The sequence below is a fragment of the Leptopilina boulardi genome, unplaced genomic scaffold, assembly GCF_019393585.1.
Source record: "Leptopilina boulardi isolate dan_hultmark-lab unplaced genomic scaffold, ZJU_Lbou_2.1 LbouV2_48, whole genome shotgun sequence".
Lineage (NCBI taxonomy): Eukaryota > Metazoa > Arthropoda > Insecta > Hymenoptera > Figitidae > Leptopilina > Leptopilina boulardi.
In genome coordinates this window covers 183,373-202,132 of record NW_026137992.1, presented here as the reverse complement: position 1 = coordinate 202,132, position 18,760 = coordinate 183,373, and the positions used below count along the sequence as shown (strand labels likewise).

The 18,760-nt window shown below is 28.2% G+C and overlaps 1 protein-coding gene across 4 annotated transcripts in view; it reads left to right on the top strand.

Moving 5' to 3' along the window:
• LOC127289601 (chondroitin sulfate proteoglycan 4) overlaps window positions 1-18,760 on the top strand; it is a 59,118-nt gene that overhangs the window by 33,148 nt on the left and 7,210 nt on the right. For all 4 annotated transcript variants that reach the window (XM_051317623.1, XM_051317626.1, XM_051317622.1 and 1 more), the window contains 7 exons: window positions 2,120-2,351; window positions 4,974-5,190; window positions 5,805-6,399; window positions 8,030-8,284; window positions 12,578-12,775; window positions 14,810-15,011; window positions 15,607-18,324. In XM_051317623.1, the coding sequence (XP_051173580.1) occupies window positions 2,120-2,351; window positions 4,974-5,190; window positions 5,805-6,399; window positions 8,030-8,284; window positions 12,578-12,775; window positions 14,810-15,011; window positions 15,607-18,324 (4,417 nt within the window). The remainder of the gene's footprint in view (window positions 1-2,119; window positions 2,352-4,973; window positions 5,191-5,804; window positions 6,400-8,029; window positions 8,285-12,577; window positions 12,776-14,809; window positions 15,012-15,606; window positions 18,325-18,760) is intronic.

Genomic DNA, 18,760 nt, shown 5'->3' with positions numbered 1-18,760 from the left:
ACGAATTAAGATCTGGCGCTCAGTTTTCGCCTCATTCCCTTTGTTATTCAGCGCAAAAAATTGCTCGACATTATCAACTTTTCAAAAATATCCTTCAAAAACAATTTTGACTTGAACAATTTTCACGGTATACGAAAAGAATTATTAAATACATGAAAAAGAATGAGTTGCTAATGTCAAATTTTTTTTTGAAAATTTTCGATGCATCAATAAAACCTTTCGAATTTTTTGCGAATTAAATATTATTGCATTTTTAATTATAAACCACAAAAATTCCAACAAGTTTAATGTGGAGAAAATTCAAGCGTCCCGAAAATTTAAAAAAGTAAAGTTATTTCCGAAATTGAAATAGTTCGTTTTATAAAATTAAAAAAATAATAATAATGAGACTTGAAGGCCTTCTTAATAAAGTAGATGGAGAAAATGGGAGTAACTAATTCAATTTGCCGAGCAAATTAAAATGAAGAGATATAATTTAATCTTGAACTCATTGGAATGTTGACGATGCTCTGCTACATCTTTTAATATTACACGCGGGTAAATCGAGAGGAACTGCTGTTGCAGTACAATTTCCAGATCCTTGGTTTTTATGGGTTTGCGTTTGTTGTATAATTGTAATAAGTGCGCGCGCGCGCGCCAAAAAAAAGGGTGTGCTCACGAAACAAATGAATTTCATATAGACTAAATTAAATTGTTATCTCAAGGTACCTTTTGTTGGAAAATGACTCACTTGAGACTATAAACGTCAGAAGGGCAATATTTTACAAAACTTTATGTATTATTTTTTTTTATTATCATACCTTATGTATTTCCAGAACAATCAAAAACAAATGGTGTTTATTGTTCCAAATAATATTTCGAAAAATAAAAATTTCATCTTTCTAAAAAAAACTTTTTTTTTTTCATGAAAATGGAATATAAAAGAAGCATTTTTAAAAATTATAAAGTTTGTGTGAAATAGAAATAAAATTTCTCTCATTACCTTTGTTTTTTTTTTTATATAAAACAAAAAGTTGATTGTTTTGCTTTGGGGTAAAAAATTCATATAAATGTTACTTTCTTGCAAATATAAGTGTGATTTGATTATATGAATTCTTGAAAAGTCCTTTAAATTTCTTTTAAAGTAACTGAAGAAATGAGAACCGCACGTAATGTTCAATTTTCTTTTGCTTGGGGCATTGCGCAGAGTCTAAACTTAATAAAGTTCTGCAGAACGTATAGCTCTTCAATGAGTGGAAATCGTAAAAACCTCTTAGAGAAACTTTGAATTTTATACATATATATATACAATTTAGTAATTCTTTATTTTTCGCCAATATAAATTTTAAATAAAATTATATCATTTACCATATACAAGATCGCTCCATTTGCATATTTCTGGAGAGAGAAAATTTATATATGCTTTATACTCTTTGACAGACACTCTGTATCGATCACATTGACAGATTTTGCATAGTCATTGAACGTTTCTCAACATTTTTTTTTTTTTTTTTTTATCGCTTTCGCAATTTCTATCGTGTTACAAAAAATCCCCGTTTATGTCTGTCCCGTGTAATTTGTTTCGGAGAAATTGTGTAAAACTTTTTTTACAAAAAACTCATTTTTTTTATAAAATTTATTTTTTAATGTTCTATTTTGCGAAAAAAAATTTTGCCTATCGTATAATCAATTTTTATTTAAATAAAAAATATTTGAATAAATTAGAGGAATTTTATTTGTTAAATTAAAAAAATTTCAGTAAATTAATTTATTACAAAATTTGTTTATAAATTTTTAAATTTAACTTGGATTTTATTATGTATATATATATATATATATATTTGTTGTGCTATATTTCGAGAGCTTAATTAGTTATACAGCAGAATGAAATAACTAGACCAATTTATACCATAAAAGCATCAGCTTAGATAAGGTAATTATGATTCAGAATTCCGTGGAAAATCTTCTAAAAGTCAGTGACTAATTAAAATGGAAGAGAAGCAAAAGATGCATTCGCTGGAGCTTTACTATCTCTTATGCAATCGGCAGTTGACAAATCCACACAGATTACCGAGAAAGATTTCGCTTTTTATTAATTAAAAACTTCACTTATCTTTCTTTTTTTTTTTTGTTTTTTAAGGTTCACATTAATTTGGGCGCAGGAGAGAGCGAAATACCTAGTGCCCAACGTCTGACTCTTAATGATAACAACTGGCACGAGATCAACTTGACAAGGCGAGAGGGAAAAATTACTTTGCAAATTGACGTAATACATAACACTGAATTTTTGCTGAAGGGGAATTTTTTTGAGTTAAATATTCATTACGGTGTGTTCATCGGTGGAAGAGGAGATTTCAACGAATTATTTCTTGGTAAGTTTTTATAAATTTTTCATATTTATATATAACAATAAAAGAAAATGTTAATGAAAGAAAAAAAAACTATAATTATCATTTATTATAAAAAATAAATTAGTATCAATAGATATTATTGTCTATCAAATTTTCAATAACATTTTTTTGGGGAGGAAAAAAAATACTCGTTTCTTTTAATAAAAGAAAAATTCTCCTCATTAAAAATACATCTCTTTGTAAGAAAGAAAATTTTTTTTTCCCGCATATAAAGGAAAAAAATAATATTTCTTTTTTTGCTTTAAATAAATAACGAAAAAGAATAATTTTTCAGAATTAATTTAAAAAAATATATATAAAAATAATATTTCTCTCCTTGAGTAATCACAGGGTAAATATCATTTTTTTTCTCCTGTTAAAAATACTTAGACGTGAAAAATTCCGTGAATCAGATAAAACGCATATATAAAAAGTGTACCTAACAAGTGAATTCCATTCCCTCGAGGTAAATATTGGGATCTCGAATCCGCGCGCCACGATATGACGTGACATGAATCCACGGGGACATCACTGACGTGAAGTTGGTTTTCCCGTGTTTAGGGTTTACAAATTTACATGCTTTACACCATACTTTACATACAAATTTATTCACTGAAATGCCTAGTAATTTTCCCAAATTAGTAGATAATACTCAATTTGGAGAAAATTCATTTTACTCATCTGTATATTATTCAGAGAAATTAGTGCGTTTATTTATGGTATATTAAATTCTTGATTGATATAATGAATAGCCTATAAAAACAATATTATTTTAATGCGAAATTAAAAAAGAAGTTTTTTTTTACGTTCATTATTAAAAAATATGAATTTATTATTAGAGAAATGTTTACAGTATTATTACGTAAGCATCTATGGGTGGAAAGGAGAAGTTAGTTATATAATTACACGATTTCTTACATAAAGTAGAGGATGTTAAATATAAAAGGTTACGTAAAATTAATTTTATCAAAATGTAATATATTAAATGTAACGTCATTTCAATCACATGTTTGTCTGACTAAAATTTCCTTTTACTACTTACGCTAAATTATAAGAAGTTTTGTTGGAATAAAATTTTCTTTTACTACTGAAAATAAAATCACAAGTATTATATTAATAAAAGTATAATAATTATAATATTAATATATACGTAAATTCTAATAATAATTGACAATTTAAAGTTATAAATTTATGAAATTTAGAAGTATTAAGGATTTTTGCCCGGATTATTTCAACTTGAAAAAGATAAAGGAGAATGAGATGAGAATAAACTGTGTGTGTCTCTAGGTTTTGTTGAATTCAAAGGCCATCCTAAAATCCAATTTACATATTCACGAAAATTCATTTGTTTACCGCAGTAGCGCGAAACAGTGTGATATGGGTTTTGAAATTCTTATTCGTCCTAAATAATTCCAAACTACTATTATAAAGAGAAGATTATGCGACAATTTCTTATCCTCTTTCCAAAAAAAAAAATAATAATGCGGTTCGCTTTGATAAAATGTAAAATAATATAATATACAAAATCATACATGACCAATGTCATAAATGTTAAATTGTAATTTTAATTGTTACAGATTATAATATATATATAGTATTATTTCACATTATGTACAATTACATACTATTTAATTAGCGCATAACATTGTTAAATTGATATTCAAACCTTTCAGAGAAGTGAAAAAAGTGTGTTAAATAATTTTGGTTAATTTATAAAGGAGATACAAAATTATTATTGAAATATTCGCACAATAATTATTTAATATGAATTGGTAATATAATACTCATATTAATCCAACAGACAAAGACAAATAAAATTTATTTGAATCAAATAAAAATATATTTGTTTCCAAGTCTAATAAAATTTTTATTTCAATTAAATAAAATTTATTTGTCTCTGAAACAAATATATCTTTTCTCTGGGTGTAAATAAATGCAATGTCTATTGGTTAGGTAAAAAATTAAATAGAATGTTTTTAAAATATTATTTTTATTACCTTTAGTAAATTATAATGACAATATGTATCTATATATAAGCGAGAAATTCAAAATTATTTGGCTAACCACTTGAGATCTTGCCTTACAAACTTCTCAACCGGAATATTGTTTCAGAGGAGTAGAACAAAACTTTGTTGGTAATATAGAAAGACAATATACGACATTCTGCTAACAAGGCAGTTCCATTTGTCATCTTGCGATGCATTACCAAAAGTTATGTTTTCGAATAAACATATATATTTATTCATGTGTAAAAGTTAAAATCACTATTGTAGAACTCATTTTTTTAGAGAAACTTTGTTTGAATTTTTATAAAAAATTTCATTTAATTAAAAAGTGTGTAAAATTTATAATCTTCAAATAATACATTATGATTAATAATTTACTATAGGTTTAAAATCGATATTTTGATTAAAAATTTTGACATCTGATTAAATTTAAAATTACTTTAAAATTTTGATAATGAATGTGCTTGTATTGTTTAAAAGTTTTAATGAAATTTCCAATTTGCAATTAAAATTCTATAATTGGTCACTCTCTCCCTCTCTCTCTCCCTCTCTCTTTGTGATGGGATAATTAATTTGAATTCCTCTATGTTGTGTGTAGGTCACATGGAATACTTGAGAGGTTGCATGGCGGATATAGTTTATAACGGAGCTAAAGTAATAGAATACGCTCGTTTGCGAAAGAACCAATCAGAGCCAACAGCAGTCACTTGGGGATGTTCTCCGGAATTCGATGCTACTTGGAGAACAAATATCAGTTTCGTTGAGGACGGATCGTTTATAGCAATACCAAAGCCAATTCCTCGTTCTGGATCGAGGTAAATATTAACAATAATACCATTTACGAACAACATACATCAGTACTTTGATCTTTCAACTGTAGTTTCTCATGCTTACATTGGCTCTTGGATTTTATTCACTTCAAAATATTCCCCTCAGTTTTTTATTATAAAGTTCTGAGAAATTAAAAAACGAATGAGATTTAGAAAATATAGTGTTTTTCCTATTTTACAGATTTTAATTTTTAAATAAATATATTTTTTATTCTGCATCGTTATATTCGAAAAGAAAGTGTAAAGTAAAAATTCAAGAGGATTTCTCTATCTAAAAGTTGAGATTACTGTTACTTATGCAGTTTTTTTCCAAGCGAATGGAATGAAGTGTTTCTTATTAAATCCCATGAAAAAAATGAGAAAAGTTTATATACTTTTTATAGTCATGCATTCGTTAATACTAAATTGCGATTAACTTTTATTTCCGTATAGAAATAAATCAGAGAGGTTTTTCTTTTTAATGAAAAAATAATATTTCGTTACATGCAATAATTTTCGATGATTATAATTTTAATTAATTATTGATCACTCTTTGTATTATGAATTTCATATGTAGAAAAAATATTTTTCATATATTTGAAAATGTTGAAAAATTTCAGCTGGAAATTCGAATTGAAAACAGCTGCTGAAAGTGGATTGCTGCTGTACAATACTGGGCAATCTTCATACGCAGATTACCTAGGCATTGAGTTGCTTGACAGACGCATACGGGTTTTGATGAACAAAGGAAATGGACCTACAGAACTGATACATTCGACAATAGTATCTGATGGTAAATGGCATAGCATAGTTGTCGACTTTAGTCCTAGCACGATTGGAATCACTGTCGACAAGCAAGAGAAAATGATGGCACTGCCTTCAGGAGGAAATCGATATCTCGACCTAGCAGACACGTTGTACATTGGTGGTACCGAGCTGAATAAAAGAGCTCGTGCTTTCAGCAAAGGTCTCAAGTCAGGAGACATGAGTTACAAAGGTTGCATAAGAAACATGTTTTTGGATAACAAGGAAATTGGTTTGCCAGACGTGAAGGTCAGCCAAGGCATTCTGGCTGGTTGCGTCTGGGGATTTCCCTGTTTTGATTCTGATCCTTGTGCACTTGGTGCCAACTGCTCTCATCTGGGAGTTGCTGCTTTTAAATGTAACTGCAATCAGCCACTTTGTACCAAATCTGCATTTTCAGAAGATTATAAGGTGAGTTACTCTCTTATTTTTTTTTGTTTTTATAAATTTAAAAACCGTTTTAATTAAAAATTGCTTTACAAGCAAGGTTTTCTTAAATATTTAATGCAAAACAAACGAGGGTATTTAGATTTTCCCTTAATTAGGGAAATTGAATTTTACTAGAAAAACAACATAACACAGCATGATATTTACCCAAATGCTGTATTTGGCAGAATTTCCATTTCATAGAAATACATATAACTAATTATATACCCTAACTGAATTTAGAGAAAAAACGAAAAATTCTTTAATAGTTATTTGTACAATAATTGTTTTTTTTACAATATTTGGAAAAACTAATAGCGCCATTCACTTATGAGAATAAAATTGTGTGGGAAATTTATTTTAAAAATTATTTGTATCGTATTCCAATTTATAATAAAAAAAAAAAACATTACTCGTTAAATCAAGTTTTTTTTTTATTACAAATTGGTTGTTAAAAAATTTTTCAGAACCTATTTTTGACGTATTTCATCCCGTAAAGATGAATTGCACTATCAGCTTTTCTGTTCCAGTTATTTGTATTGAAAAAACATCCGTTTTAGAAAAAAAAACTTTTTTTACAAAACTGACATGTTCATTATAATGTAACAGTGCATTCAACTATTTGAGACCTATTTTTGCAACAAGTAATGCTAAATTTCATTTTTTAAAAAAAAACTTTGTCTTCTGTTATTATCAGCAAAACTTTTCACTGTAAATCATTTTGAAGAGAAATATCATTTGACCTATATATATTTTCTAACTATACATGTTCAAAGATAAATGGTCACATTTACGTAGATTTTATAGAACAATCAAAAATCTTTTTATTTTTATTTGCTTAAATTAACCACGTTCTTTAGATATAAAAAGATGAAGTTGAAAAATAAAATTTATTAATATAATAAATTAGATGACAGCAAGAAATAATTATAGGAAAAATGTAAATTTTTTATAAGTACTAAATTTAAAGAATCGAAAATTAAACAGAAAATTTTTGGTAAATATGGTTCGAGAAGTTTGTTCATTAGTTTGATATTATGCCCGTGGAGATTTCTTGCTTGCTTGAATAATCAAACAGACATAATGCGAGTTCTTAATTCAAGACAAGGAGCCGGGATCTATTAATCAACCAGTAAAAAAAAAAAAAGAAAGAAAAAAGATTCATGAAACCTTTTTATAACTTCTCCGACATTACGGTGGAAAGTGAACTTTAACTTGAAAGCTAGTGAAGTGCTTCTCGATAAAACTATCTGCACTTGAGTAATTAATTGGAAAATAAGTATGTAGGCTAAAAAATCTTTTTAAAATGTATATATACACTTTGCATCTCATTGATGTTTAGTGTATATAAAATTCCTGTTTAAGCTTTCTCTCAGAATACTTCACAGCGCAAAAATATCAATTTTCAAACTAAGAAAGTGTAATTAGTAACAAGTCGCATATTTATTAAAAAAATTTATTTATTTATTACAATCACATTTTTTATTCTGATCTATTTTATTTTTCGATTTAATTTCTTTTTGTTTGAGTTTTTTATATTAATTATTAAATTATATTATTTTATTAAACAGTAATTATATTAGAAGTTTAATAATGAAATTGTTTATTATTACAGGATAATTCAAATTTGAATTTGCCCGAAAGACTGGGGCTACTGGATCTCAACCCTCTGTCAGTTTTCGAAGGAGGTAATGTAACAATGATGAGAGAAAACATAGCGATGGTACTGGATATTGCCAAATATAGGATCGGGGAAAGTAATGTTATATTTACTCTGCTAACACCACCTGCGCATGGTACTCTGTCCCTGGATCTTTTAATTAATGGGAGGGAGACCACCTTCACGTTACACGATGTCAGCGAAAATAAGGTAACTAATTTAACTTCCATCAAGAATTGTTCAAAACATAATTTCCCTCAAACATCTATTCAATCAGAGTCATTCTCCATTCTTGCTTGTTAACAAGTAATTAATTAGTTATTTGGATTTAATTAATTTTAATTTTCTATGATTTATTTAATTAATTTTTTCATGTTTATGGTCTCGTTTTTTTCTCCTTACTTTTTTTAAAAATACTTTTTCCTTGTGCCAAATAATCGAATTTCTTGAATTAAAAATTAATTTCACAAAATTAGTTTCATTATTATAAAAGAGAAATTTTTCATTATGTAAAATTATCAATTTCTTTTTATGACAATTGAACCTTCTAGTATTGAATTGATGTTGATTGTGAAGAATTTTATGTTGAAGAATAATATATAAAAAAAAAGAGAACTTTTTTTATTCAGAAGTGTTAAGGGAATAGCGAAACTCACAAGACGAAATCTTTTTCACTGCGCGCGCGAGGAGTCGTGCTAAAAATGCAAACAGAATCGTGTTTCTAAAAGTAACTTACTCAAACGAAAAGTGCATCAAGAAAAACATAAAAACGTACTGTATTAAAGTATACTATATTTACTGCTTTCGCACGAAAGAAGAAAAAAAAAAGGAGAAATAAGACAATTATATCGAAACGGAAAGCTGATTCAACTTGAAGTTGGAGCAATATTTTATTGCGTTTCCCTCTCAATCTTTCTCTTTCACTTTAGTTGAAATTGACCGCATATTTTTTTTTCTGATCCGGAACTTCTCTCACATTCTTTTTCCTCAATTCATTCGATGCCTTTAATAAAAACGCGTAATTCTTTTAAAACCCCCTCAATTTGAAATAAAACGAACTTTCGGTTTGTGAAAAAGCAAAGATCGACGATATGTTGAAAGCACATAAAAAGGAAATGTTACTGATGTATATACCTTTGTAAAGGTTCTTTGTAAAAGTTTTTTTTCTTTTCTTGAAAAAAGTTCCTTGTATATGAGGTTTTGAAAAAAAAACTATCTTTTAGATGTAAAGGTTCTTTATATATTTAAAAGTTTTAAAAACAGATTTTATGTTATTTTAAAATGATGATATAAAGTTTTGTAAGAAAAGGTCAGTTATTTATATAAAGTCTAAAGGAAATGGTCCTTTACATATATATATAGACCATTATTGACTTGTCCTAATTAAATAAAGTTAGTAACAATCAATGCTACTTTTTTAGGATTCTATAGACTTAAAAAAAATTCTGAAAAAAACTTTTTTTTCTACTCCCCATTGATAAACGTCCGAATTGCAGTACATATTTTTTTTCCGTGTGAAATTATATTTTTGTATCATCGTCGGGGATTCATGAAAGGAAGCGACGATGACATGAGAGTACTTGACTAATGGGGCACATCGAGCAGGCTGGTTTATATATTTTTAATCAATTGGGTCATTTCTTTGATACTCATGGATAGAAGGTTTTTGTAAAGTGAATCTGCAAAATCACATGTGAACTAGGAAGTTGATTATGTAGACATGTCGACGAGCCAAAACAGATGCGTGCATGTGATTTGCAAGGGAGTGCGTGTTGAATAAGGGTCATGAGCTTTTCAGTTCGTCATAGGATATACATAGTTTAGAACCAGAAATACTAAGTTTAGATCCATAGCGAATGCAGTACTAATACGCTCTAGGATTTCTCCTCTTTCTCCAGACACTATAAAACAACAGTTTTTCATTTATTAAATAAAAACATTACACTGAGAAAAATATACTTTTGAATCTACAACATTTCCACCAAAGGCATAAAAATTATTTACTCAAAAGCATATGCTACAGAATTCAAAAAAATATGATATAAATTACATATCGTATGCTTTTGAAACAATATTTTTTATACTTTTAGAAGAAATGCTGTTGATTCAATAGTATACTTTTCATTTTTTTCATTTTATTAAATTTCTTTATGAAAAAATTTAAAAAATACAATTTAATTTCGAAACAATTAAATTTCATTTCAAAATAATTTAAAAATTTGTATTTAAAAGTCAAATTCTTTTTGTTTCTTTATTAAAAAATCTGTGGTGTTGTATTTTTTATTTCATTAAAAAATCTTTATTTGGAATCAAATTATTTATTAAAAAGAATAAACTTTTGTTTCTAAGTACAGACGAATTCTCTATCCACTCTCTGTCTATAGAGTACTTGCACTTCTATTTATAAGCACCACCACCGCTCATTATTGTTCTTGTCAAGTTCTATTTTCTATGATTGAAGTCTCTATTCATTGCGACAAGAAATTTCTCTCAAACTTGTCAATTGGATTTTAATTACTCCTAATGCCTCCTACTTTAACTATATAGAAATATCTATATATATATTTAACATCGTGAAACAATGCCTTTGCCCGCGCTTTGACGCTCGATATGCTAATAATTGTTGCACTGAATCCCTGAATCTCTCTATAATTCTGAATGCACAAGTTCGGCTCGCAAGTCACAAGCAGATGTCGGGTATTTGTAAATGGGGAGGATATATATATTAATTATAGAACCGCCTTGAGCAATACAAGGCAAATTCAAGCGGTTCCGTTCTCTCTCGTTATAAAGACAAAAAAAAAAAAAATCGCGTTGCGGTTTTTGTGAACCCTATATACTTGATTCCCACGAAGATTTAACCACTTTACTGCATATATTTATGGCGCGCTCGAAACGATTCGGAAATGGGAAATGGAGCAATGAAGATTAAAAAATATTATTGAGCAGGGACTTGCGGGACAGTAATTTAAAAACCATATTTTTCAGAGATGTAAAGGGATCGTTTTGATATAGAGCGAACGACTTTTTTTTATATTTCACCTTTCAGTTTATTGCAATCATTTATCTTTTATTGAAACATATTTTTAATATATTTTAAAAAGTAAACCTTTTATTATTAAATTATTTTTGTTTATAATAATTATTATTGGTATGTAATAATTATTCATTATCTTATTTAATAATCTACACTGTTTTCATTTTCCATATTCATTTTTATATTATTATTGAAATGAATGAGAAATTTTTTCCATTCTTTGAAACAAACAATATGAATATTGTTTGTTTAAAATGGTTTAATGCAATATTTTTAATTAATGATATTAATTTACATATATGTTTCATTAACAAAACTGAACATTGTTTTAATTTTCAACTCATGATTCATTTCAATGGAAAAATATCTTTTCACCCTACATTTCTTTTCACTCAAATATAAATGGAGTTTTAGACATTAATTTGAAATCATATTTTTAGAGAGATCCAACTTTTTTTTTTTTAGTAGAGGGTTAGTGTTTTTTTTCTCTTTTATTTTCCAATGGAAAGTTGAATAAACGAGCATCTGGTTTTAATTGAGGAAAATTAAAGGAGAAGACCATTCAAAAAATAAAGTAAATTGGTTTGAGAATTTAATTCAAGGCGCGCATTGAAGTTTTCAAGTTTTAATAATTAATTATTTGTCAATTTATAAAAATGTTTATATAATACAAAATTTAATTTAACACTTTATATATTGAATTTTTTTTAACTTTTATTTTCTAATCAACGCAAATTATTCCTTTAGAATTCTAAAAGAACAATTTTCTTCGTGCATTAATAACTTCTTACGGATTTATTTCTTCCATTTAATCCATTTCGGATACATCTGCTATTTTCTGAACCGGAAGTTTCGTAACTTGTTAGATAATAAATTCACTTCCTGTTTCGAATTCAGTTGAGATTGCTGCTCCAAAATTGAAGCTATTTTTATAATTCAATCTCGATAATTTATTGCGATTAATATTATATTATTATTATTAATAAAAGAAAGTTTATTCATTTAAAAGAATTTTATAACTTGAAGAAATTATTTTATTTGAAAAATGATAACAAATTTTCAATTCAAATAAAAACGAATATTAATCACGTATTCCCGCAAACCATTATATCTCGTCAATAAACTTGCGCCGTGGGAGGAAATTGATTTTTACGTTTTTCGTCAGAAATAACAATGAATAAATTCACGAAATGCTCTTTAATACATGCAGAAACAAAGTGTAGTAAAACGAAAATAAAGGCGTGAGAAAATTTGTAATGTGTTCCTCTGAAGTTATACGCGCGCGGGAGAGTTGCGCTTCGTGGGTTCGGGTTAATGGCGCAGTTTAAGTTTTAGAGGGAAGAAGAAACTGGCAAATTTATGGCACTTAGATTCGCAAAGTTGTGCTTTAACTTGGCCGCACTTGTCGCATATAACATATATGTATGTATATCCTTTGATCATGTCTATTTTTTTTTTCTTTTCAGATACAATATGTACACGATGGCAGTGAAACCACGGTAGATAATATGATTTTGGAAGTGACACTTGTGTCAGATGCTGGATACACGTTACCCAGTTATCTTCAAGGGCGCCTGAGATTTTCGTTATATGTCAACGTGACGCCTGTCAACGACCCTCCAATGCTAGAAATACCGTCGGCCAAAGTGCTACGACTCGCACAAGTAAGTTGTGAAAATAAACTCCATTTCTCCCAACATAATAATAATTGATTTCTCCCTGACGTTGTTTGCACTTAATCGTAAGCAGATTTTCTTTCTCTATGTTTTTATTGTCACATTTTCAACTCTTATAATGCTAAATTCGATAAAAGCTTTTTTCTGTTTTACATCATTTATATATAATATTTTTCTATAAAAAAAAATTAAGAAATTTTCAAGGTAAAAAAGAAAATCTAAAGTTCGAATGTTTCTTATTATAAATTTATAATAACGAATTTCTATTTGAATTTTATAAAATAGTTTTTATTGAACCAATTTTTTATTTTGTATGTTTTTTATTTAATCTAATTTCTATTTGACTGATTCGGAATTTACATTTATCCGAATTAATATTCAAAAAAGGTATTTTAGCACGAATTTCAAAATTGACTAATAAAAATTTTCTTTTCTGTGAAATGTGAATTTCATGAAATAAAAAATTTTACGGTATGGAAATTTGGTTTATTATAATTTCAACCGTACTTTTTGATTACATATACTTTTGATAAAATAGAAATTCTACATTATAAATTTTATACCAATCGAAGTTTTGAGCTTATGAATTTCTGAAAAATATTTAAATGCATTCCAAATATCTCGCTTATTATAATTTTAACTTTAACTATCTACATTTATTTTAATAATTAAAACCCTTTTCAGAGAGTTTCTTTTTTAATGAGTCAAACTGAATTTTAATTAAATTACTGTACTGAAATTTGAAATTATTCATTCTAGTATTTTATAAAATAATTTAATTTTTTTTTTTTAAAAGTTATTATAATTTAAATTTGGAAAAATATACTTGAAATAATTTAATTTTCATAATATTGCACATTCATGTATCATATTAAATAAAATATAATTGAAATTTAATTGTTTACAATAAAATATTAATATTAACATATTTTCTTAAAAAAAGTATTTCGCGCTTAGTTAATTAAGATATGCAAATTGCATCTTGCACTGAAAACAAAAAAATGCTTTTATAACTGGAATTCGTGACATTAATCATTCTTCACGTTTTTTTTGACAAGTCTGCAATGTGCATTCCTCAATGAAAAAAGAAAAAAGAATTAGTTCAAAAAAAAGTCATAAATCTCCTTCTATATAATATACATAAACCATAATATGTAAGGTGTCAACGAACTCAATGATATTAGTACCGAATTAAAAATTCATATTTTTCGTTTTTAAATCGACATTATAAAAGTTCAAGGTCTCGGTTGATCAAAGATTTCACATAAATCGAGTAAACAAATTCGATGTTTGGAAAATTTTCGAATAATTCATCTGCAAAGGGGATACTATGGTAACTTTCAACAAACGAGATTTGACGGGAGAAGCGCTATATATAAAACCCCCGCAGCATTTTTCTAGACGCGATCTTTGAACTCGCGGCTATTTATTGATTTTCAATTATGCCTGATTGATGTTTCTTTTTACCTCGGTTACCATTTCCAATTGCAAGATAAAATCATAATATTTAAGTTTATAATTAAAAAATATTTTTGTTATCTTTAATAATTGCAGTAATTTTAATATAATTAAATTTAGATTTTCCAATTTTTTTAAATTACGCAAAGAAGGAAATTTATAAAATTTTATTCTATAAAATTATTGCATAATTATTAATTTACTTTCTTTTCTAATTATTCGTATAATTTTATTTTTATTAAATTAAATAAATTTAATTTTTCATGGTTATGAATTTAAAGAATTAAATTGTTTGGATTTATTAATTAATTATAATTAGTAGTCAATCATATTTGATAATAATTAGATAGACGTAAAGTAACACTCTGTCAGTAAGTTTATTGATATTATATTAACTTTCAAAAACAATTAAATGCGTTCGAATTAATTGACGGAACATTAGCTCACGTCAATATATCACGAATAGAATAGAAATCAACTGCACTAAGCGTTTATGTTCACTCTCGCCTTCGTATATATGGCCCCGAGTACGTGTGTCATTGTTAACTGCAATTAAATGCTCAGGGAACCAGAAAAACGCTGACGAAGGAATTAATTTGGACCGTTGATGCTGATACTCCTCCGGAAACGCTGATGTACACGGTTCTTCGTGCAGATACGGATGCTGGCCACGTAGAAAAAGTGACGAATCCATCACGTCCTATCGATACGTTCACGCAAGCGGAATTACTCCAAGGATTAATCGCCTACGTTCATCGTGGAAACGGTAATTTTTTTTTCTTCACTCTCGCCCCCCATTAATAAATAACAGCATTTTCACTCCTTTAATCTTTAGACATTTATTGGATTTCGAACTATTTATTAATTTCACTCGGCAATTCAGTATAAAGATCATCATTTATTCATTAACATTTTCTTTTCATGTTACAAATTATATAATTTATTTTTTTATTCCTCAAATTTCAATTTTATATATAAATTAGGGTTTGAAAATAGATGAAATGAATTAATTTTATTAAAAATGTTTAATAATATTATTTGCAGAAATAAACAATAGTTAGTCCACGGGGAAAAAAGAACTTTGATTAAGAATTAATTCGAAGTCAAACAAACTTAGAGACTTGATTTAATTATACAGAAGAAAAGTAAAACTTTTTTTCTCTTTTCTTCGAATTCTTGGGGAAAAAAATCCTGTAATAGCTTTTTGATGTTTTCGTCAAATGAATATTTTTATTATTTTTCAGAGTTGGAAATTTTTTTAAAAAGAATATTGATAAATCAATAGTGGAATTAAAATATTCTTTATTCTCTTTTTTCTGTAATAGAGAAAAAGAAAATTCTAAAAGGCTCTTTTTTTCCAGCCAAATCGAATGCAATGTTGAAACTTCAAGTGAGTGATGGAATAGAGACAAGCAAGCCAGCTAGTTTACGTGTGTCCGCTTATCCTTTGTCGATCAAATTACAGTACAACACAGGATTGGTTGTAGTGCATCGTTCATTTTCCTACCTAACGCCTGCCAATCTTTCCTTCGTAACAAACTCGGATGATTCAAGTATTGAAATTCGTTACGATATTGTTGTACCACCTCAATACGGCGCCATGCAGAGAATCAAGAATCAAAGCGGAAGTTGGATGGATGTCGATTATTTCAGTAGTAAAGATGTTGATATGCAAAATGTTCGTTATATACACAATATTGGCAGTCCCAGTAACGATGGATTTAAATTTCAAGCTAGTGTTAGAGAAGTCAGAACTCAACAGACTTTTGAGTTTAAAGTAACATTTATCGATCTTGAATTGAAGGAAATGCGAAAGTACGGAATTAACTTTACAAACGTTGCTGATGTGTCTATAAGCACACAGAGTTTGCGGTATCAAACGAATCCGTTGAATACTTCATTGAATAAAATTATTTATCGAATAGAGGCAATTCCAAGGTACGGTGATCTTGTACTCATTCAACAAATTCTAAAAAAGTCCAATACATTTACACAGGAAGATGTTGATTCTGGAAAATTGAAATATAGACTTTATCGAAGAGCTTATTCGAATATTGAGGATAAATTTCTTTTTAAGGTTTCCGCTCCACAGTGTACAGAGATTTCTTCGAGTTTAACATTTAGACATTATGTATCAAAGAACTTGAAAGTTCCTGAAAGTGTCGAGTCTTTACAAGTTAAGGAAGGATCTGAAGTGCCATTGAAGATAATCAAAACGAATTTTAATGATTATGGAGTGACATCTTTAATTTTTAATATCACAAGTGGTCCACATCATGGATGGTTGATTGTAATGAATGATTCCAATTCTGTTGTCAGATCAAAATCGTCTTATTTTACATTACAAGAACTTTCATCACAATTAGTGTATTATATTCATGATGACTCTGAATCTAAAGAAGATGCTTTTCAGTTTTTAGCTACTTCTAATAATGGTGTTGATTTTATGTACATTGGGGTCTTTAGAGTTGATGTCACAATGAGAAATGACAATCCACCGGAAAGAGTTGAAAGAAAAGTGTTTTATGTTGTTTCAAAAGGTGAACGTCTTTTGACAAGCAAGGATTTACTCTATATTGATAAAGACCTTGACACTAAGGCCAGTAATTTAGTTTACACCAAGAAAGACATTGAAAATGGTGCTCTGTATAAAATCACTGATTTTTCCGTTCAATTGAATCAATTCACTCAAGAGGACATCAACAATGATTTGATCATGTTTCGTCATTATGGAGACGATACTGGAATTTTTAAATTTACCGTCAGTGATGGTCAGATATCAACACCAGGTGAATTGGAGATCCAGGCTAGTGCGCCATATATTAATCTTCACCTCGGTAATTATTTAGTTGTTCAATTTAATAAATCAGCGACTCTCACTAACAAGGAAATAGATTTGGAAACAAATGTCTATGCAGCAGACAAAGACATACAGTTTGTGATTATGGAGAAACCGAATTTTGGAATTTTCATGAAACATTCAAGAGAAACTATTAGCTTTAATCAAAATGATTTGACGAAAGGTGTAGTGTCTTATAAACATCTCGATGGTTCATCCAACAAGGACAGCGTTAAATTCAAGGTCTCGGCAAAGGGAGCAGAAGCTGCAGGAATTCTTGGTGTGAAAATTTATCCCGAGAGTTATTGGGAAACTTTAATTGTTCAGAGTAATAAGACTATTTTTGTCGAAGAGGCTACGAGCATTTTGATTAGTAAAAAGAGTCTCGAGATAATGCATCCAAAAATACCAGCCAATCAAATTACGTATCATCTTCAAGAGTGGCCAAGAAATGGTTATTTGGAAATACAATCGCAAGATGAATTCAGCGATGAAACAAAAGACGATTACAGTGGAACTTTAGTGAAGCATTTTGAGCAAAATTTAATCAATGAAGGCCGATTGTATTACGTACAGGCAGTAATCAATCAAACTCGTGACAGATTTGTTGTTGATGTTACCAATGGCATCACATGGTTGCGTGGTCTTGTTGTAAATTTTGTCATGATTCCTGAAAAATTGTACATGATTGCTCATAATTTAACTGTGATTGAAGGTAAAACTGTTACCTTTGCGCCAAGTGATTTTTACTCAATCACACCATATTACGCTGGTAAAATTATCGATTATACAATAAAAGAAAAACCAAAACATGGCTCTATTATGGATTCAACGAAAAATTCTCAAGTCAGAAGATTTTCTCAAAAGCACATCAATTCTGGAATAATTGTTTATAGACATAATGGAGATGAATCACTTAGTGATAGTTTCAAAATGATTGTAACAGCTGGTGATAAGACGAGTGAACCTTTTAAAGTTTGGATTAATGTACAACCAGTTAATGATGAGGTTCCGATTCTTTCAAGTGAAACAAAATTGAGTGTATGGCAAGGAGGCTCCATTGTACTTTCAACATCACAATTACATGCCATTGACAATGACACATCTCCTGTTGATGTCATTTATAACGTTACAAGTGTCAAAAATGGATTTATTTCACTTACTACTATTCCTGAGAGGGATGTTTATATTTTCAGTCAACAGCAAATCAATGACGGAAAGGTTTTATTTACACACACCAGTAAGTTTTTCTTCTTTTTATTGAAAATTTCGTTTTCAAAATATTTATTTAAATGAATCTCGAAAAAGGAATTTAAGTTTTCTTTGAAAGATGAAAGGCTTGAATTTTTCCGATATTACGTTTAGCTGAATTTTTATTTAATCGAAAGTTCAGTAAATAAAAATAAATCAATTTAATAAAAAAAAATACTATTTTGAACTGAAACAAACAAATTTAACATTTATATCAAAGAGATGTTGTTTAATGTTTCAAAACTTGTATAAATTTCAATAATTACGGTCTTGACAGGTTACATAAAATGAAAATTTTTATGGAACCTGTCAACATAGTTATTATTGATATTTAATATTCATTTATAACACATAAAGTTTTTCTTTATTATAATTTCCATTTATTATTTGTATTAATTTAAAATTAACGATTTTTTTTTTATTTT